At 38.8% G+C, this 21,614-nt stretch overlaps 3 protein-coding genes across 5 annotated transcripts; 1 reads left to right on the forward strand and 2 right to left on the reverse strand.

Moving 5' to 3' along the window:
* Positions 1–297: 297 nt before the first annotated feature.
* LOC127376060 (uncharacterized) lies at positions 298–7,201 on the reverse strand. 2 transcript variants are annotated; one of them, XM_051422586.1, is made up of 5 exons: positions 7,102–7,201; positions 3,239–3,607; positions 2,536–2,844; positions 2,093–2,215; positions 298–1,990 (listed from the first exon to the last, which is right to left on the reverse strand). In XM_051422586.1, the coding sequence occupies exons 1-5, from the start codon at positions 7,106–7,108 to the stop codon at positions 1,884–1,886; spliced, it is 915 nt and encodes a 304-aa protein (XP_051278546.1). In that variant the 5' UTR covers positions 7,109–7,201; the 3' UTR covers positions 298–1,883. The 2 variants fall into 2 exon arrangements, with proteins under 2 accessions (XP_051278546.1, XP_051278544.1); XM_051422584.1 differs by lacking the exon at positions 7,102–7,201 and adding an exon at positions 4,229–4,522.
* Positions 6,440–19,039, reverse strand: LOC127376059 (cell division cycle protein 20 homolog B-like). Of its 2 annotated transcripts, none has more exons than XM_051422582.1 (12): positions 18,869–19,039; positions 18,491–18,549; positions 13,631–13,847; positions 11,648–11,733; positions 11,342–11,393; positions 10,680–10,796; positions 9,815–10,017; positions 9,561–9,655; positions 8,883–9,111; positions 8,202–8,327; positions 7,995–8,118; positions 6,440–7,224 (listed from the first exon to the last, which is right to left on the reverse strand). In XM_051422582.1, the coding sequence occupies exons 2-12, from the start codon at positions 18,542–18,544 to the stop codon at positions 7,127–7,129; spliced, it is 1,401 nt and encodes a 466-aa protein (XP_051278542.1). In that variant the 5' UTR covers positions 18,545–18,549; positions 18,869–19,039; the 3' UTR covers positions 6,440–7,126. The 2 variants fall into 2 exon arrangements, with proteins under 2 accessions (XP_051278542.1, XP_051278543.1); XM_051422583.1 differs by lacking the exon at positions 18,869–19,039 and adding an exon at positions 18,740–18,758.
* On the forward strand, positions 10,879–16,953 carry gpx8 (glutathione peroxidase 8 (putative)). Its single transcript, XM_051422588.1, has 4 exons — positions 10,879–11,227; positions 14,463–14,724; positions 14,888–15,149; positions 16,279–16,953. The coding sequence occupies exons 2-4, from the start codon at positions 14,518–14,520 to the stop codon at positions 16,440–16,442; spliced, it is 633 nt and encodes a 210-aa protein (XP_051278548.1). The 5' UTR covers positions 10,879–11,227; positions 14,463–14,517; the 3' UTR covers positions 16,443–16,953.
* Positions 19,040–21,614: the final 2,575 nt, after the last annotated feature.

Genomic DNA, 21,614 nt, shown 5'->3' on the forward strand with positions numbered 1-21,614 from the left:
TGGAAGATTGTTATGTTACGTTAAAGCAATAGTTCAGCATTCTGGGAAATAGGTTTATTTCCTTTTATAGTTGACAGATGATAAAATTACCACTCTCACATCTGTCCATTAAATACTGTTTAAGCCTACAGCCTACAGCTGGTTAGCTTAGCTTAGCACAAACACTAGAAACAGCTAGCCTGGCTCTGTCCAAAGGTAACAATTTCTACCAGCAACTCTAAAGCTCCCTAATTAACATGTTGTATGCATATATATATACAAAAGGACAAAAAACAAACAAACAAACAAACAATTCAGTTCAGTTTCAGTTCAGTTTTATTTGTATAGTACCAATTCATAACAAAAGTTATCTCAGGACATTTTTCAAATAGAACTTTAAAAAAAAAAAAAGAAACGTAAGAGTGTGAAATATAAATAATAATATATATATAAATAAATATAAATACTTTTGGATTAGCTGTGGCTTAATGATATGACTAATACTACCAGACCTATCTGCCATATATAGTTTCATTGAAATCATGTTTTAGTCAAGGCTTTAGCTAACTCTGGGCCTTTTCACATTTGCTGCCTGTGTTCCCTTTGACATTAACTAACTAATGTGAGGTTCATATATGTAAAATAAATAAAGTCTAAAACAAGTTGTAGTACTTAATACTGTGACATTTCTTGGCGGGTGCAAACTCTGCCACCTCCAGTTCAATGATGAAACTACATTTAGAGAACATGTTTCTAGTTACCTTCTTTGAATATACAGTACATCTTAATATTAAGCCTCACATAAGGAACACAGCTTGTAGTAAACCTTATATGTCAACGCTACATTCATCCATAATAATGATAATGAGTGACGGTTTGTCACTAGCATTATTTCAGAAATGAGAAAAGAAGAAAGTGACGCAGGTTGACGGCAAGCTTTGGTAGGGAAATGGATGGATAAAATGATCAAATATGACACAGAAATGCCCACAAATTTGAAATAACTGCTTGAAAAAACATGGTGGCCATCACAGGCTGTGTAACAAAACATGCTCATCATAACTTGATGAGCATGGCTCCAAAATATATTGAGAAAATCATCATCATGTTGACTTATTCTCTTATTTTAAGGTGTTTCAAACTAATCCACCAGCAAGAAAGCACCCAAAAATATCCAAATTTTGATTTACCAGCTTTCAGCAGGATCATTGAGCAACAAATTAGCCCTCAAACGCTAAAAGGCTTTTACTGTGAAGCAGCTGCCAGAAGTGGCATTGGTTTTCTGCTCCTAAAAAGGAAGGCGAACCAACAAGGCTCTACTTTTGAAGAACAGGGATGTTAAAAGTAAAACAAAATCTAAACAACAGCAACTTGTAACGGACTTTGCTACAAAACCACTGTAATATAAAAATAACAACTCCTCCTGTCGTGTGCCCATGTCTTTGACTATTTGAGTTGATGACGTGACACCATCATGCTTTGGCTCTGCTTGTAGCATGCAGTACAGGTCAGCTCTGGAGACATCAGCAGGGTTAGAGCATATTATGCTGTGCCAGTAGAAATACCGTGATGGGTTATGCAAAATGGAGGAGAGAGGAGCAGTGAAGCAAATGATCTAAAAGGACATAGGGGTCAATCTTAAGTTCTCATCACATCACAGTTGACCATCTCATCAGTTTCTCAAACATTTGTTTTCAATAAACTGACTGATCATTTGTGTCAAAAAAATTATCCCCATTTTGCCTGTTTAGGAACTTGTCTCTTACTATTCCATATGTTCAACTTGTTCAGGATATTTCATGTTTATATCATGAACAAATGCCATCATGCTCAAGGTAAAAGAATTAAATTGCCTTTCCCTGTCATTTGGACCCCAATCTCAGCCATTTTTCTTAATCTGAATCTTAACCGAATCCTCTGTTTTTCTGTGGGATCAGGTAAACAATTGTGTCCTCAGTTGGGAGCTCCACTGATGACTGAGAGATATCATGATCTGACTCCTTGACTTCATCTGGAGAGGGAAAACAAATGGCACATGAAGCACACGTGAAGGATACATATTTGACATGCTTGAATGTTTTGAGGTGTGTTTTAGTATATTAATTTTTCTTACCCAAGGACAGAGACTTGCATTTTCTCAGGATATGGTAAATAATCCAGAGTGAAGGAACCAAAGGCATGAGCTTGAGCGACTTCAAGATTATAATGATGACTTTGTACTGAGCACCAGAGTCCACTAAGGAAGAGAAAGGACAAATATGCATCACACACAAATACAAGACCATTGATTTTTTAAATCACACAAGTTCGAAGAGTAGAAGAACATGATCATTTAGGTAGAGCTGCCTGCAGCTAATGGTTATTGTCTTTATCAATTTATCCATTTATTATTTTATGAATTCATTGTGTTTGACAAATTACATAAAACAAAGAATTGATTATTTGAATTGTTGTTGATAATATTGCATACATCATATATGAAACCCAATGCATGACAAAGCAGACTGCTTCCACACAAAATTAACACCATGTAAATTACATTTAAATCCTTCCTACCTGTTTTGACTTTGAAAGCTGTAGAGTTACTTTTAAGGGTCATGTTTCCACCAGTTACACTGTCAGGTCGAACAACAAAAGTGGAAATCTCTATAAAGTACTCTGTGGCTGAAGTTAAGTCGGAGATGCTGATGTTCATGAAGGCAGAGCCATCAGGGTAGGGGCAGAAGAGTGTATCACATGTGTTGGTGCATGTCGTCACGTTGTAGCTGTGTGGTGTCATCTGCATAAATGCAGAGACGTTCCAGCTGAGAACCACATGATCAGAGCCCACTGAGTCCACTGTCACTGGCTGCGGAGCAACTGGACCTGTGAGGGAGTTTGACAATGAAGAAGTTAGAGAAAAGTTTTAGGTCACTCTACACCTTTGCCACTGGCCCACTTGGTTGGGGTTGGGTCCGAGGTTAGGTTGGTATTGTCAGGCATCTCAGATATAACTGGTTGAGGTTAGGGTATGGCTGGTTGAAGATTTAGTACTGCCAGAAATGAATGGTTAACACTATGTAAGGGAATGAATGTATGTGCCAGCATCCATGTATTTAATGCATGTTTCTGTGTGTATGAACATGTACAGGCTGTAAAAACAAATCTGCCCATGGGACAATAAAGTCAAAGTAAAATTTTTCTATTACATTAATGTCACACAGAAGTTACCATATTTACTAGTCTCTAAATTGTACAACCAAGAAGCATTATTACTCACCCTGACAGAGAAACATGTGTGCCTCATCACAGTAGCGAGCCAGTAGCTTGTTCTCTTTCTTCAACATGGCCTCCAAACTTGCACAGTGGCCTTCATAGTTTCTCCTGTACCAGTGATCATAGCTCAGCTCCTCCCCGTTCACCCACTTCCAGCCACTAAAGGTGGTCAGACGCTGCAGGCCAAGCCAAAAGCTGACTTTGTTTGCAGCAGTGGCATTGAGGAAAGTAAAGTATTGTTCTTCTGTGCTCAGGACAGCAAGGTTGACATAGTGCCTCTGACAGAACTCCTGGGCTTTGAACCAGGACATCGGTCCCTGGACCAGGAGGTCATATGAGATGATCTGGCCCATCGCTAAGTCATGGCACACCACTGAGTCAGGAGATAACAGAGAGAAAAATAGAGTAGTTATTAACAGCTTCCATACACTCTTTTAATATGGATTATCTGCCAACAATCCAATGTTTGTTTTTGTTTATATTTTTCAGCTGCACAGCATACCCGTATACGATAATGTCTAATGAAAATACAGTAAAATTAGAGCAACAGAAACCCCCCAAAATTTCACTAATTATGTTTTCAGGGAGCCCATGTCTTATTAAGAGGAGCCAAGCTCCCCCTGGCTCATCTGTAGTTCGCACTATGAGTATAATATCTGTGCAGAGGAGTCTCAGTGCTCTGCTGTGACTGGAAGCTTTGGGCAGGTGTCAAAAAGGTGGCATTGTATTTTCCTTTATTTAAAAGGTCCCTTTTATGCCAGATCTTCTGAAAACAGCAATAATCTGTAACATATAGTTTTAGTAGTAATAGTAATTTAAGAATAAAAAAAAATTATAAAAAAGTTAAAATTATCTAAATTAGTTGCACTCTCCATTCCATTTTACAGGATTCCTCTAAATAAAATATATAATATATATGAATATAATGACAAAGGACAACAATCTTATAACTAACAAGCTTGACCTAAGTTAAACAATTTTTAGCAACAATTACCCAGGATAGCCAGTCGCTGCAGAATCTGTGTCTCACAGGCAAACATGCAGAAGAATCCGTGATTTTGTTTATGATATATTTATTCGTTCCTTTTCCATCTAACATCTGGCAATCTGCTGTTTTCCAGTTTCTTTCAAGATGCGTAACCTGCTCATTTCTTCCCCTTGTCTGCCTAAAACTCCCTCTGCTTGGAAGCTTTTTAAAGTCGGCTCACACTGAGGGGTGTTGCAAGAGGAAGAGAAAATGGGAGTGGCCATGTTGACTCTCACCTGCTCATTTTAAACAGGAATTTCCGACATTTAAAGAAATGTGTCAATTCACTTACTTTACGCCTGAAAAACTCATCTGCTTGGGTATCACTACCACCTTTGAAAAAATGAATCTTTATTTTATGATTATTGTGTTGAACAGAAAACAACTGATTGTGCAGTATGTGTCTGAACATGTTGAACAACGTAACTGGGCCCCAGGAGGAAGGTGTTGAGCTTTTATAAGGTGCTAAAAATGCTGATATGTAGCTCCGCCCTGAAGTCTATTTTAAGAGCTAGCAGTCTGGATCATGTTACTTTGACTGTACTTCAAGGCTTGGTGGAATTTTAATCTGATAATGAGTTACTGGCGGTGTATGGGTGACCTGGGCAGGTTAAGATGTATGCTTGAAAACTGGTTTGGATTTGAAAGAGAACTGCACAAGAACTAATGAGTGTTATGATCGTGTACCTCTCATTGCAGGTAAATTCTAATTACGATTCTCTCAATCAATCATTGGGCTACTGGGAGGCAGTAGCTCAGTGTGTAGGGACTTGGCTTGGGAAACGGAGGGTTGCCGGTTCAGACCAAAATATGGAGTGTGGACTGGTAGCTGGAGAGGTGCCAGTCCAAGAAACTGCTCATGGGCGCCTCTAACGTGGCGAGCCCGTCACTCCACTATCTCTCTCCCTGTTGCATGTCCACAAGTGTGAACTGTGTGTGTGTAAGAATATAAAAAAAAAGAGTGAAAAGAAGAATTTCCCCAATAGAGGATCAATAAAGTATCTATCTATCTATCTATCTATCTATCTATCTATCTATCTATCTATCTATCTATCTATCTATCTATCTATCTACAGTGTTATCAGTCCAATGTTATATCAGATCAGCTTGCTTGGAACCTTGACCAAGGTGATACAAAAAGCGAGCCAAGCAAGGCTGTACTATGGTGCTTTGAGCTAATTGCTAACTTGCTAATTTGGCCTGATTGTGCTGAAGGAAAAGTCAGAGGCTCACCAAAGCTGTTACAGTTCATCCCGAGGGGGCATGAATGTCTATTTCAAATTTTATGGCAGTCCAGAGACATTTCACTCAAAATCCCAAATGTCAACCTCATGGTGACATTAGAGAAAAAAGTCATCACCATGGTCATTTGAATTTATGTTATGGGGACCATGAATGTACAAAACTGTAAACAGTAGTCAATCCAATAGTTTAATAATTTTATTGTGAACCAAAGCAAACCAAAACCTAGTGTAGTTGTGTCATTTGCAGGGTTCAATCCTGTTTAGTTTAAAATTCACAATTATGAGTTTATTGTTTTAGTTTGGCCCATTGTAGATTTTATATCACATATTAAAGTGTTGCAGGGTTGAATGTGCAAAGTCCCTGACTTGCCAATCAAATGCCCCCATTAGAGACACAGTACTGCAAAGAGAAACGGGTAGCTTACACTAACTAGTTAGCAGTAGAAATGGCTGAGCTTGGAAATACAATTTTTAAATGTAGTTCCAAAAATCACAATATAATATGCCAGCAAGATCAGAAAGGACCTACCAGCTACATACATTTAGTTTTTTTTCTTTTTGGAAAATCAAGTTCATGTCATGACCACTGAATAAAATCATCAGTCTGTATCTATATGAAGAGACTTGTGGTGTAATGTGAGGAACAGACATTGGTGGTGACAAAGTCTAACCTCACATCTCAAACCATCTCCTCACACCTCTGTGTCTGTGCACACTTCCCCCATAAGATATAGCACAGGGGTTATTGGGTTTTTTTCTAGAGCAGTCCTCACCACAGGTGCTTGGTGTTCTTTAAAGTGTTGTCTGGTCATATCCTTGCAAAGTGAGACATGCATCCTTTAACACATGTCTTTGTCACGTAGACTTTACTCTGCTTTGTACTGATGTACAGTATAACTTTAGCGTGAGAAATATAGTCAAATAGACTTAACTGTTCAACATGCCCCATATAACATGTTTATTGAGTTACATATCCCATGAGGTTACATTTAAGGTGTAGGTAAAAAAGAAAGTATAACACACATGAACAAATATAAGGAAATGAATCCCATGTAATTTAACAGTGAGCTTCTTTGTATCAATTCCTTTTGGAATATTTTCTCAAATCTGACTAATAATAATAATGATAATAATAATAATGATAGTAATACATTTATTTTATATAGTGCTTTATAGTGCACTTTATATTGTAACAAAAGACAATAGCATAAACAGCAATGGCAACATCTATAAACAGGAAAAGCAAAGGATTTATAGGAACAGGCACCAAAAACTTTCAATTGCTGACTGTCCAAAAAGGCTGCTTAAATACAGGTTAAAGTCAAGAGAAGATCAAGATTTTGCTGTACTGGTATCACAGCTTTAGCACAGTCATCCAATTAGTATTCATGAAATGGCTTTACACATTACAGTTCAATAGAACCATTCAGTTGTGGTTCATGAAGTTAGGGTGATAATAAATAACTGTGGTAAGCTAGCTTGACATTGTGGTTAGTTCAGGAAATGGGCATCCTCTACAACTTGGCATATCCAAGAAAATGAGCTACTTGTATGTGAACATTTACACAGGTCTGGCCAGATATCAACAACATTTACCGTCCATGTTTGGTGGTGTTGATAATTATATGTCCCAGATGTGAAAGCGCTGGTCCGCTCCAGCAGAGAAGATCTGAGTACTGTCAGAGTTTAAGGCCACATGCAGGACTCGCTGAGAATGACCTGAAAAAACAACAACAAGGTTGAACTTTGACATTTAAACAGCTTCTTTCCTATATTAAACAGAGCTGTCTAAATGTTTACTTTCACCACTATAACGGAGTAACAAAGAAGCACTAACTCTGACAAAGAATTCATATGTTGTCATCTTTAATGGGTTTGGTTTCACTTGCATGTCCCAATTACATTCCATTGAACACGTAATAAATTCAATGCAATGCAAAAAAGTCTAAAAGATTCTAGCGCCATTTTTCTTCTGATGTGAAAAACGTTCTCATAACGTCATACGCCCCTCACTCTGTACTGGTTATTGCAAAAGAGCCCCCCTTCCCAAACAGGAAACAGCCAAGATGAGCACAATGTCAGACTGAATAGTGAAGTGAATGAAAATGAAAACTCATTCAGATTTTCTGGCAAAAAATCACCACCAGAGTAACTGCAATTTGTAAGTAAATGAATAACACAATTGCTGAACATTTAGAAAGTCATGAATGTATTTTCAATTATCTTCTGGATTTGCCCCTGACAAGTCACAATACCTCAGGAAATTGTGACGTCTCATATCAAACGCAGTGACTTTTGATGTGTTTAATTCATAGTTTCGCATTTACTTGAAGCCTGGGACATGAATGAATCAGCACAAAATGACTATTAAATATCAGAGTGATAGATGACAAAACTGCAGCAGTGGTCCAACTGTCACACTGATGCTGCTAGATTCCCATTACTTCAGCATGTACATCATTGTTGAGGGCTGTAGTTGTATTTCTAACCTGTGAACTGGTAGGTTGGACTGAGGGAAGGAAACTCCCCGGTCCAGCAGGTGATGTGGTGCTGAGGAAGGCCGTGACCTGTAACCAGATATCTCTTCTTTTCAGCCCATTGTAGAGAACAGATCTGCAAATGGAGTCATTAGCAATAATCTATCTGATATTTGTACACTATGAAAACACCTCCGCTATAATGTGAATCTTAAGCACCTGTGAATTTGTGTTGGCAGAAGTCACACAAGTCCCTGAATCTGTGTCCCAGATTCTCAGCTCACCATCTTTCCATCCCCCTCCGGTAGCGATCATCTTTCTCTGCCATGGACACCATCCCATTGCCTAAACGCACAAACTCAATCAATACACCAGCATATGCACAATGGTCAGCAGATTGTCTGGTTGTTTAAGCAGAACACCCAATGAATAGCTGCAGGATCAACTAGCAGTATTTTTAACTCCTGTATATTAATAGCTAAACCCTCAAACATAACACCAATAACTACTAACAAACTAGTTCAGTTCACACAAGCCACGGTTAGTCATCAATAAGTCAGAAAACAGAGCTGCTTGCAATATAAGATTGTAGCTGTGTCGATCCTGTGAGTAATGCAGGTGTTCTTTTACAAGCAAGTAAGACACTACAGTACCAACCACCAGCTCATGTTTTTAGTGGTGGGGCTGTACGGATGGCAATGTGGATCGGTAGGTCAAATTTGGTATATACATTCATATTCCCTTCAGGATAAATTGTAATCCCCTGACTTTTCATCAAGCCCTACCCTTCAATTTGTCTCATGCCCAAATACCTGCAAATGTCACCATGCAAACATGCTGATTAAGATGGCAAACATTACCTGCTGAATATTAAATTAAAATCATGAAGCATACACTGACCTTAACAGTGCTGGGCTGTTTCATTGTAGTGATTGGCTGATGTAACCTTGTGAGCCCTGTGATGTCACCATCCCAGATACACAGAAGGCCTTCTGTGGAGCCACTTGCCAGCCAGTCGCCTCCTGGCGACCACTGAAGGCTGCAGATCCCATCCTTCTGGATGGCTGCACCTACCAGAGGTGTTGGAGCCCGAGGGTCAATGTGATGGATACGTCCAAGAACAGAGCCGCTGTAAGATTGTGGAAACTGTCATTCCCCTGAATAACTGCTGCACACCTCATATAGATACTAACCATTTTATAGCAGCTACATATTCTTTTGTTAAAAGCATTAAACCAGTATAGATTTTAATGTGAAACCAATTGGTTTTCTGTGTCATTCCTGATTTAATGAAGTTATAGAGTTAAGAAGTAAGTAAGAAAGGAAGTAGCTTTACTCATACAGGATCTTTCAAGAGAAGAACACCACAAAGTGCTTAACGGAAGAAATAAAGCAACTTACATAAATACAGATTAAACTAGATTATAATACCCATTCAGAGCTCTATAAGTGATAACAAGAACCTTGGAATGGGTTCTTGTAAATGATCCAGGGATAGTTAAGTCAGAATGAGATAAAAGCATAAGAAAAGTCTTTCCTACCTTCATCATGGGTCATTTTTAGTATATTGACACATACCTGCTGAGTAACTGCTGTTTCCATGAAAGAGCTCTTACCACAGACAGGTGTGATGGCAGACATTTCACACTCTGCTGGTGTTCAACATCCCACAACTGAAAAGTCAAAGAGAGAGAATCACCACAAACTGTCGTCCTGCTGATTCAACTAGGTTAGGTTACACTTCCACTTTCACAGGCCCCCCGTACCACCCTTTATATGAATCAGTTTCCACCCTCTAGTCACTTGTTTATTTTAGGCTCCCAATCATTTACCTGTATCTCCCCTCGCCTGGTCCCAATGCAGAGAGATCTGCCATCTCTGCTCCAGCACAGACACGAGATAGACTGACGGTCTGATTGTCGTCCTGGGTCCAAAGATCCCACCAGAGCGTGAGTTTCTGAATTCCAAAGGTAAACAGAAGAGCCCAGTGCTAATGCAATCATACCATTACAACTGCAGTCGAGAAGATTAGTGTCTGTGGGAAAGAGATGGAGAAGAGAGAAGGACTACTACTATTGTCAGGTGCCTGACAAAGTATTAACAGGATGAGTCTAAACTGACAGCATTTCATTGACTAAGTGTTTCACCCCCGACGTTAAGAGGATATATTTGTTGCTGGTTTGCTATGCCACATATAATTATTAATGAAAAGGATTATGTAATAATAATAATAATAATAATAATGAGTGCTTGAGTACTGAATCATTATCTGCTATAACAATGTTATAAATGCCGTTGAATAAGCAAAACCCCCTGTCTGGGCTACTGTAGAAACATGGTGGCCTACATGGAAGGTGACTGTAAATAGAAACAGCTCATTCTAAGGTAATGGAAACATAGCAATTCCTATTTTCAGGAGATTATTATATGAAAACCTATGAATATTCTACTCATACATTTATGCCAGTATATCCTCATAAATGTTTTACACACTGGACCTTTAATGAAGTCTCTCCTGACTGAAATGTATTAATCTTGGCTGAAAATAGTCCCTTGATAAACACACAATTTCCTGTATGGGATTTGTTGACCATAAAAAAACACCAGCTTTGTCATTCAAACACAGGAACAGAAACAGAACACAGGCTCAAAGGTTTTATTCTGTGAGAATAATGGAGGATCAGTATCTTAGCTTACAGTAGTCGTTCAGCAGTGACGGTGCAGCCAACTCCATCGCTGACTTTCCCTGCAGACTCAGAGAAGCTTTGTCCAGAACAGTGAATGGCTGCAACTCATGTCTTCTCTCATCAGAACCTGCATTGGAAACATATTAAATATAAAGCCACAGTGACACAAAACACTTTCACTGATGGTAACTCACATGAAATCACTCTGCTGTGTCAGTTTTTCTCATAACCCCTGACTGAGGGCTGAGGCCAGTAGAGACTTTAGAGACACACACATTAAAGCCCATTTTGGTTACAGAGACTTGACAATGATTTCTATCAAACGTTCCTATCTTGCTGTTCAAATGTCTTGTTCTTTGCATTTAATTTGTCTAGGCATCCATAAACCTTACAAGATGGACATCTAATGACCTCCGCTGGAGATAATGTAGACAATCATATCAGCAAACATACACATAAACATAAACCTCCCGCAGTCCTCAGACAGTTTCGGTTGCTGCAGTTCTGCAGATTGTTCCTGGTATGACATCATGCAGTGTTGGTCTACATATCATTCAGGTAATCAATCATTTCTCTTTGTGTGTGTGTGTGTGTGTGTGTGTGTGTGTGTGTGTGTGTGTGTGTGTGTGTGTGCGTGCGTGCGTGCGTGTGTGTGTGACATTTGTGCCGTACCAGCCTGTTGAGCATTTGCATGTTCTTGAGCTGCCACTCTCCACACCCATCCCTGTAAAACAAATGATTCTTTTTAGATTTTGTATTTTATATCATGTTTATACTCATTTCATCAGAGGTTGGCATTAGCAATGACTGTGCGCAGTTTTTCTGAAAGAGTAAGACCATGTTAGGCCATTTTTAACCTTAAGAAAACAGATCTTTGTTGTGTTTCTCATTTTCTGTCAACATTATTATTGATATGATCACATAACACATGATAAAAATCTTACAAAAGTGCCAAAGCTACAAGTTCCTTAAACAAACCTGTTCTGCTGCATTTTCTGTAAAGCGGGGTGTGTTCAGTGGAGTGACATCGCCACGGTGGGACACCTGTCCAGCCAACGCTGTCTCTGATTGGGACAAAATAATATCATAGAATACATTACATTTACGCTGTGCCACTTCCTTGCCTGTAATCTCTGTGCAATTTAACACGTCTTTCAAGACAATATATTTAATACATATTATTTTAGTAAATTATCTCTGCAATATTCCATCACACATAACTGTATATATAAAAGTTGTATATAGTGTACATATAATAATTATTTTCTGTTCCTATTAGAACTTGTGTTTTACTATTTTATTTTTATTTTATGTGTATTTTCTTATCTGTATCTTGTGCTGTATCTTGAGCTGCTGTAACAAGCAAATTTCCCCAGTGTGGGATCAATGAAGTCTGTCTTGTCTTATCTTATTACATCACAAAATGGTGCTGCAATGGATCTACTGTGTCCACAAGGTGAGACAGCTGGACAATTGTTTAGTAATGTGTAATAATTATTTGTATTATAACACAAAACAAATATAAACAACTCCTACATTGGTTATTTTGGTTATTTTTAGTTAATTTAGTTTTAATTCTGGTGGTGATTTATCAACCTGTGTTCATTTATTCCCATAAAAATGTATTTAGATTTTTAGCAATCAGCCCTCGATTATGGCAGTGTAAGAGTTATGACCAGGATATATATTGGAGGCAGCGTATTTTACAGTTCAACCATAAAGTTACTCTGCAACACCACCCGCTTAGCAATGCAACACTGGTAACCTCACCACTGGTAAGGTTCCCATAGTGGTGTTCAAAGTTAACAGTGCTGCAGGGTGCACAATGTACTGACACACAAATAACCTAAACACTTTTTTGGCACATTATTGCATTTTTCAACCATAAAAATGATGTAATGCAGTTAAACATCAGTCTAGATCTCTCACAAAAGATTGGTACTTAACTACTACTAGTTTAAGTATTACTTTATGCCACATAAAAATGTGATGGTGAAAAACTAAACAATCTGTGTCTTCATACAGTACGACTGTGGCAAAGAACCAAAACATATTTCGAATTGATTCAAATGTGTTTTTTTATGGTGTTTGCATGCAAGTCTGAATTAAAAACATGTTTCCTTTTCTTCCCTGTACTTCTCAAAGTAGCAATGTAATTTAAATTGACCACACAATTAAGCAGAAGTACTTAGATCAAAAGTATCAAAAGTAAAAGTAGGCGTCTTGTTTTGCAGAAAACTGTAACTGATACATTATTTTATGACATATTATTATATGACATTGTTAGATTGTTAATACTGCTGTTGTAGCTGCTGGAGGTGGAGCGACTTTTGTTTGCAGTCACTATAGGCCTACTGTTAGTTTAATGCAGTGGTTTATGTAAACTTTATTGCAAGCTATTTATCTTTAAGTTTGCACATGTACAGTTTAGTTTAGTTATATATATATATTGCATACTGTGTATATATTTTTCATATTCACATTCCCCTGCTGGTGTGTCTAATTTGAATTTCTCCTACGGGGATCAATAAAGGTACATCTTATCTCATCTTATCTTATCTGGTTCCAAATCTAGAGGTTGGGTCCCCCCAAAGGATCATAAGATACAACTGCAAGGTGTTGAGATTACTAATGAGAGAAAAAAAGCTATATTGGATAGTTTGACCTCTTTGGGCCTTGAAGTTATTGAAATAAAACCATGTAAGAGGTCTCTAACAACTCATATATGATATTTGTAAGGGCTCACAAGATAAAAAGGTTGAGAATATCTGGTTTAATCTTAAACAATGTGTTGTCATTTATATGATTAATATTACATTATACATTATTACAAGCATACTCTATAATCTAACATTTTAATCTGAAAGTAACTAGTAAAATAAAGTAATATGGAAGTAGTGTATTATCAGTACCACAGACAGGTACTTTCTTCTATGATATGGTGTGTTGTTTAAATAATACCTTGAAGGTTTCCCTGTCGGACCCTGTGCCCTGGTTCATGGTGTCTCGGTGGGGAGTCCAGCTCCAGTCTCTGGCAGACTGTATCAAACTCAAAGCTGGGCTCACACTGCCGCCCAGTGGCCAGCGGGGTGCTCGCAGCAGGACCCTCACTGCTGCTCCTCTGGATGATCCGCCTCCGCCACCGCTTATAAGACACGTGTTGGACGTCGTTTTGTCCCTGAGAGAATAAAAACAGCAAAGAATTTAAACACAAACTCCAATAGTCTCAAAATGCTGACAACTGTCCACATAAATCCAGTAGTGCCAAGGAAACGACATAAAGACCACAACTTTCGGGCAAAACCTTCAAAGTAAAAGCATTGTAAATGCCTTTTTCCTCACATATTTCCCCTCCAGTTCCAGTTCAAATGGGCTGATAAGCATACTGTACATTGCATGTTAGTACCATGACACTTTTAAACAGTGCAATTAGATTTCATATGCTAATATTAAAACCAGTAGCTAATATGTTGCTATAGTTACTAAGATGCTATTAAGCAGTGGTAGAATGTAACTAAGTAGATACTATTTGAGTATTTACCTTTTATGCAACTTTTTCTATTCCACTACATTAAATACAAAACTAATAAATTATGATATATTATTTATATGTACTGTATGTTACTTTATAATGGACCATTGTGCATAATGAGTACTTTTACTTTAGTAGTTGGGTACAAAATTAATTAAAATTTGAAATGTCTTCGTATTTTGAAGGAACAGTCGTGTAGCTTCCGGTATTGTCGTAGTGATGTCTAACTTCACTCAGTTCCTCTCATCGATCCGCCCCCAGACTTTTGGCAGGAGCCCCCAGTTCTCCGACCGAGGCTCGTTCTTGCCCCTCCAAGATGGAGGCCTTAGGGGGCTACCCTACCAAGTCCTCCAACCCCAAAGCGAAGAAGTTAACGGTCCTGCTGAGCATGACAGTCGGTGTGGGCTGTTTGTTCCTGCTGCAGACACAGCTGGTGAAGCCCAGAAAACCAGAGGATTTTTATTCCTTCGAGGTCAAAGACGCGAAGGGGAGGACGGTCTCTCTGGAGAAGTACCGAGGAAAAGTAAGTCCACATCATCACCAGTAGTTTCAGTGTGAGAAGAAATCTGTGCAAACTTTGTCTAAGTAATCCAGAGTCAGTTGAAGGTCGGTTTCATTACATTAAACTTATTTCTTATAGCGTTTCTTATTGCATGGTTATACCCTGTTTTTCCTCCCCTGTGCAGGCGTCTTTGGTTGTAAACGTGGCGAGTCACAGCGAGCAGACGGAGGCGAACTACATGTTTCTGCAGGAGCTCCACCGGGAGCTGGGCACCTCTCACTTCAACGTCCTGGCCTTCCCCTGCGGCCAGTTCGGGGACACAGAGACCGGGACCAGCCGGGACATCGAGGCTTTCGCAAAGTCCACATACGGCGTCACCTTCCCCTTCTTCAGCAGGATCAAAATAATGGGCTCAGAGGCGGACCCTGCCTTCAAATTCCTCACAGGTTGGCAGAAAGACATGAGACCACATCTGTCTGCTGCGCCATATTTTAGAAATAGACACGACTGCACTGAATATTTGAAGGGACAGTATGCCATCACTATGATTAAAGTCTATATTCACATTATAGCTTGATACATTAGCTTCAAATGATGACTTTATGGCAGCTGTCTGCCAGGACCTGCACCTTTACTACAGGGCTGCAACTAAATGTTATTTGTATGATAAAGTAATCTGTCCAAATAAAAATCTGTTATTATTTTAGCCTATAAATCACTGATTACTTGCTTACTTAGCCTGATCCAGGGTCAGTAGTATTCAGTTTATACTGGAAAACATTTGTTAAGCTTGAACCAGCAGATTTCTTTTATATTTGACTTTTAAAATACAACTAAAAGACTTTAATGAACACTGGCTCTACAGAAAGGACACTGCCATGTCCCATACAACATATCACACAAATGACATAATTATGCTCTCGATTTGTCCCCATATTACACTAACTGGAACAGCCATTCCCATCTGGTTTTTAAATGAACTGTTTCCTAGTGGCTGGGAAATGCACTAAATCTTAATATATATTGATATATTATATATATTTGATCCATATCACCCACTTTTATTAGAGATTAGCAAAAAGTCATCAGCTGCTTTTAGGTTCAGGTTTGATTTTATTTGATTAATCAGTCAGTTTGACATAAGCAAAGAACAATAATCAGCATTAGTGGAAGAAGTATTCAGATCCAATACTCTACTATAAGAAATAGTCCTGCATTCAATCCTTACCTAAGTGACAGTGTATATAATATCAGCAAAATGTGCTTAAAGTATCCAAAGTAAAAACACATGCTCAGCAAATGTCAAGTAAAAAGTACTGAGATGTTTGGAGTAGAAGTATAAAGTTGCATATTGGAAATACTCAAGTGTAACTAAACACCTACATTCTGCTTTTTCTCCCCCTCCCAAAATACTTGAGTAAATGTACTTAGTTACAATCCACCACTCATAATCAGTATTTACAAGCTGATTCATGATAATCTCTGGCAACATGCAGAACGTCATCAGAGTTTCTTGCTAAACGTCGGTTATATTCGGTACCCTTAATGAGTGTCTGGTCATGTGTTGTGTTTCAGATTCTGTGAAGAAAATCCCAAAGTGGAACTTCTGGAAGTTTCTGGTGAATCCTGAGGGGAAAGTGGTCCGGTTCTGGCGGACGGACGAGCCCATGGAGAGTGTTCGTCAGGAGGCCACGGCGCTGGTGCGAGAAATCATCCTCAAGAAACGGGTGGAGCTATGATGGAGCCTGTCGATAGATGCCGGTGGACACGTCCGTGTTACGCCGGTGTTTCCTGTGCTTTGACAGCAGAGGAATGACTGGACTCTGAACTGTCGCAAGCGAGTGTGGTTGGGTGATGTCTCTCGCTCCAGAAACACGTAGGGTGAAAAGATCCACTAGTTTGGGCCACAAAGGCAATGGAAGTCACATTGGAGGCTAGTCAGATTGTATGTGCATTTGTGAGAGTATGTGTTTGTCTGTATGTGTGGGGACCATCCTGTGATTGATACTGACAGTCATAAGGAACATAATGACCACTGCTGCAGCTGAAGGATTGTTTAGCCATTGAAGTGTTGGATTTTTACAAATGTTCAGTTTTTTGGCTTAGTCTGTGCTTTGTACCATCTATTTCTAATGTTTACATTAAAGTCTATTTCTTACGGTGAAGCATATCAATTTGGCCCATTTTGACTGATTTGAATCTTGAATATTTTGAAAACATCCATTCAAGAATAAAATGATTTCATAATTATCTGATTTAGTTAATGAGCTCAGGATCTTTTGTGCAGGTTTTTCACGTTTTGATGGTCCAATGTGTAACATTTAGGAGGATCTGTTAGCAGAAATGGAATATAATAGTCATAGGTATGTTTTCATTAGTGTATAATCCGTGTTTTTGTTACCTTAGAATGAGCTGTTTTATCTACAGAAGAGTGGGTCCTCTTCTACAGACACTGTCATGTTTCTACAGTAGCCCAGAACAGACAAATGAAACACTGGCTCTAGATTGGGCCTTGTGCGTTTTTTTTTTTTTTTTGTGAGTTCTTTCTACTACTCCCGTGTAAGGCTGTGCTGTAATCAAATGGTTGCAACCTACAACTTCACCGCTAGATACCACTAAATCCTACGCGCTGGTCCTTTGTTTAAAAATGAAACCACATCCACATCTTAAATGAAGACTCATAATGTTGATGCCAACTTGCAAGTAATGAAACACAAATGCATATTGGTTAATAGTCTGATGAATGGCCGCAGAAAAACAGCTTCTTTCATCCAAAGTGCAACTGCAGCTCTGAAGCTTAACCTACTGTTTGTAACACATGTTCATTTCAGAAGTCCTCTGGGGCTGCTGATTTAAATGGACAGTTGGAGGGCAGCAGCAGGTAAGCTGGCACACACAGAATCAACCAGCTAACAAGACACTGCCTACCAGCCAACCACGATAAGAGCGGAAAAACAGTTTGTCATACAAAGGCAATATTATCTCTCCAAATAGACCTTTTTCACAGTAACCTTCTCGACTTGAAATAGTAGGGTAAACACAGGTGTTACTAATGATATTTAAGGTTCTGTTGCATTCAGTTCAAACACGGTGCTGTAAACGTGTATGTTGGCTGACTGGAAAGGTTCTATATAGAAAAATCTTCATTAGTGTCATTGGTAACGTGTTTACCCTAATATTTCATGTCAAAATGGCTGCAGCGAAAAAGGTCTGTTGTTCTATTGTAGATCAGACAAGCTGCCAAATTGCTGCATCTATTTCAAAACAAACTTAATTTCTAAACATCTCAATCTTCAAAAATCATCCTGTAGGACGCTCAAATGTAGAGTTTGAGTTAAATGTAACTGTTAAGGTAGCAGAGCAGTGTGAGCTGGCAAAAGAAAACGTCAGCTAACATTACACTGCCTCCCAACCAGTCACAACTCATAGGCCAACTATATGCAAATGCATGGATTTGACTATGTTGAACTGATGCTGAATGTTTGTCATTGAGCTAATGTAGAATTTAAGGTTTTTTTTTGGTTCATTCTCCTCCCAGCTTTATTCAACGGTTCACTTTTTATTCTACAGGTGAGTGACGTGCATGTGGCACTGTCTGCAGGATGTTTGAGGTCAGTTGGTAGCAGCAGTGAGGAGTGCAGCTGACAGCTGTCAATCAGATAACACAGTCTGCAGCAGTACACTGCCACACTGTCACCACCGGCTGCAGGAGACGGAGGGGAGGATGCAGCTGGCAAAAAAAAAACTTAAAGTGTTGATTGTTTTTGATCCAGATTTCCTCTCTTACCTTGAAGAGACAGCGTCTTCTCCTCCCTACGTAATCTCTCAGCATTGTCCTCATATTGTCTGGTTATGAAAACAAAAACACTCATTATCTCATTATCATCAAAAACAACTTTCTCATAGGCTTAACTACAAAATAATAATGAAATCTGCATTTTCACTTAATTATTCAGAGAGTTTGTGGTTATTTTATTAATGTAATGAGTAGCAGCAAATTGGTGTTATTTAATGAACATTTAACAGTAAAACAAACCTGTTTGAGACAGACGTGTTGAAGTGGTTGCCTAGTACAGCAGCAGCAGCAGCAGCAACAGCTCTTAAGTGATACTAAGGAAATACCTATTAGGCTATTTAAAAAATAAATATTGTATAGATTACTTACTCAGTCATTTGAATCTCCACGTTTCAGACGGACCTTCAGTTTCCATTACATGTGTAAAACCTCATCCGCTTCCCTCTGAGACCGCTTTAGGACCCGGTCCTGCCCGGTGCACCTGTTGTCTGCTCTCCTGGACGGACTCCGCTCCTAAATACTGTCCCCGGGCGGACGGCGGAGCGGGAAGCACCGTCCTCTGAGTTGCGATTGGTGGATAGTTTTTTATTAAGTAGGCCCACTCCTGTTCAAGGATTCCCTCCGCGTACTGGTCTCTACTGGAAACAAATAGACACAGTTAAAACACACACACACACACACACACACAAAAAGAGCAACGCGGTAATGTTGTAAAGGTTGAGGCGGCTACATGTAATCAGTTAATAACCCAGTCGAGGACATACTTTTATTCCTTTCACAGGTTTTATTATTAAACCATCAGACTCAGCCCACCATGGCCTTTATCGGTTGGCTGAAGAAAATATAATCTATAAATACTAAGGATGATGATTATCAGGAAAGGCAATCAGGGTAGTCTATATCATACAGCACGTTTCAACACAAGGGATTTAAACCAAAGAGTCATGTTTAAGAACACTTAAAAGGAAATAAATGTAAATATTATTTACTGCACAAAAGAGACAACAACAACAATAACAATAGTAAATATATTTGTTGTTTGTACTACCATAGTAACCGTATATTGTTGTCACATTATGATAGATATGATTAACAAAATGTAGCAATTTGTAGCAGTTTGTAGTTTTACAGTTTATAGGCTAGGCTAAATATTTTGTATTTTATTTTAGTTGTTAATGGAAATATTTTAATTAACAACTGAAGATAAAAATAAGATAAATATTTGAGCTTATGCAAAAATATTTTATTCTATTTTATTTTAGTCATAAAGTAAAATATTACTTAGCAACTAAAATACGATAATATAGCATAATCTACATTTTTTTTTTTTACAACTTTCACAGTAAAGAAAATCAGCAAACACAGCAACATCAACAAAATACAGTTATTTTAAAATGAATAAATCCTATTTAATAAACATTTTGGAGAAACTGCTCCCATCATTCAACGACTCTCTCCAACCATCGCCTCGTTTTGCGGGAAGAGGCCGTGTGTCCGCGGGCCACACCGTTTAATGACGAACTGCTCTGGCGCTAAGTGGGCTGAACGGCGCGAGCAGCGCACGCTCTCGCCACCTGCCACTTCCATATGCGCTCACACCCCGAGCGCGAGCCCGGAACTGGGAGACAGGTGCGTGCTCTCAACGGCACGCAGCATCCCGCCGCGTGCTGACGGAGCAGCTCCATTACAGCTCGTGCAGCAGGAAGCCTGTAGCCCCCAGATTCATAAAGTAAACCCCGTTTATCCACATATCAACAGAGGTCAATACACTGCAGTCTGAGCGGCCACATATATATATATATATATATATATATATATATATATATATATATATATATAATATATATATTATATGTAGATCAGTTATTAACGGTACGGTCTTATCCCTGCATTCACAGTAACAACAACATCGTTTGCTCATGAATACTGCTGTAGGTAATTAAGTTCTGTACGGTAGCCTATTAGGTCATTAAACGTATGTAGGCTATGTTTCATTATTGTGTGTCTGTACGTGTTAATGATCATATTAGCCTATCATTTTATTACTTAATAGTATGTTTTAAGATGCGTAAGAAAAAGTGATATTTCCCAGGAAGCACCTCTGTAATATTCCCCACCGCCTACATCAGCATCCATCCACAGGAATAAGAAATGACTTTATTTCACCAGCCTCTTTCCCGCGGGACTGGGTCTGGTTCGCAGCCTCCCTCCAGGGTTTGGCTTTAGTCACCTTAGAAACTCATTGTGTCTGTGTTTCCCTTTCCCCTCCCGCATTGTCCCCCGCTGTTTGGCGGTAGCTTAACCGGTCAAATGTGTCACAACCAGCTTAAACAAAGCTTGGCCCTGCGTGCCTGCTCTCCACAGCACTGCTGGTCAATGACAAACGGATTTGTTTGCAGTAAAAGTGGTGTCGAGCTAAGCTGACGTGAAGGTCTGCGCTGTTGTATGAGGGGCTGAGGGCTGACAACAAGCGTCCTCTTTTAATTTACGTTGGCAGCTGGAATTTAAATGGTTAACGGTGATCAAACTGGTCAGGGTTAGTCAGGGACCTCCATGTCTAAATGCTGCACAGACATTATGTTTATCCTGTTTTTCCATGATAAAATAGGCCTGTATGATTATTTGATATAAGCAGTGGTGGATATTGACTTAAGTAGTTTTAAGTAGTAGTTTACTTGAGCAGCCCTGTTTCCATTTAATGCAACTTTATACCTTTACTCCACTACATCTCAGAGACAAATGCACTTTCTATGCCACTACATTAGCCAACATTAGACAGTTTCTGACTCCTTAATTAATTGTCCCTTTATGAGTTGAGCAAATTCTACAGCTATTTAAAAACCCTCTTAGATTATTTGTAAAAGTTGAAATCAGGATTGTTTTTCTGAGCTCATAAAAAGTTGATTTTGTTTTTTAGAGTGTCGTTGTTCTACAGGACAGTGACGCAACAAACATAGATGATCTTATATAATTAGAATATGATGCACTGCTGTAGATTAAACTACACAACTGTATAAAAGGTAGTTCAAATATACATCAATAATAGCAAAATGCAACATACACATTAATATTAATCCAAAAGCATCATATAGTAAAATACTGACGAGGACCATTT

This window comes from Dicentrarchus labrax, unplaced genomic scaffold (assembly GCF_905237075.1).
Source record: "Dicentrarchus labrax unplaced genomic scaffold, dlabrax2021, whole genome shotgun sequence".
NCBI lineage: Eukaryota > Metazoa > Chordata > Actinopteri > Moronidae > Dicentrarchus > Dicentrarchus labrax.

Bases quoted from the DNA above. Each gene is read 5' to 3' on its own strand.
- LOC127376060 (XM_051422584.1), bottom strand. From the start codon at position 4,274: ATGTTTGCCTGTGAGACACAGATTCTGCAGCGACTGGCTATCCTGG. The intron at 2,216-2,535 runs GTAGGAAGGATT...TCTCTTCCTTAG, and splicing joins AGCTTTCAAAGTCAAAACAG to TGGACTCTGGTGCTCAGTAC. The intron at 1,991-2,092 runs GTAAGAAAAATT...TTCCCTCTCCAG, and splicing joins ATGCAAGTCTCTGTCCTTGG to ATGAAGTCAAGGAGTCAGAT.
- gpx8 (XM_051422588.1), top strand. From the start codon at position 14,518: ATGGAGGCCTTAGGGGGCTACCCTACCAAGTCCTCCAACCCCAAAGCG. The intron at 14,725-14,887 runs GTAAGTCCACAT...TCCCCTGTGCAG, and splicing joins TGGAGAAGTACCGAGGAAAA to GCGTCTTTGGTTGTAAACGT. The intron at 15,150-16,278 runs GTTGGCAGAAAG...GTTGTGTTTCAG, and splicing joins TGCCTTCAAATTCCTCACAG to ATTCTGTGAAGAAAATCCCA.
- LOC127376059 (XM_051422582.1), bottom strand. From the start codon at position 18,544: ATGAGGACAATGCTGAGAGATTACGTAGGGAGGAGAAGACGCTGTCTC. The intron at 10,018-10,679 runs GTAAGCTAAGAT...TCTTTCCCACAG, and splicing joins GTCACTGCTGAACGACTACT to ACACTAATCTTCTCGACTGC. The intron at 9,112-9,560 runs GTATGTGTCAAT...ACAATCTTACAG, and splicing joins AAACAGCAGTTACTCAGCAG to CGGCTCTGTTCTTGGACGTA.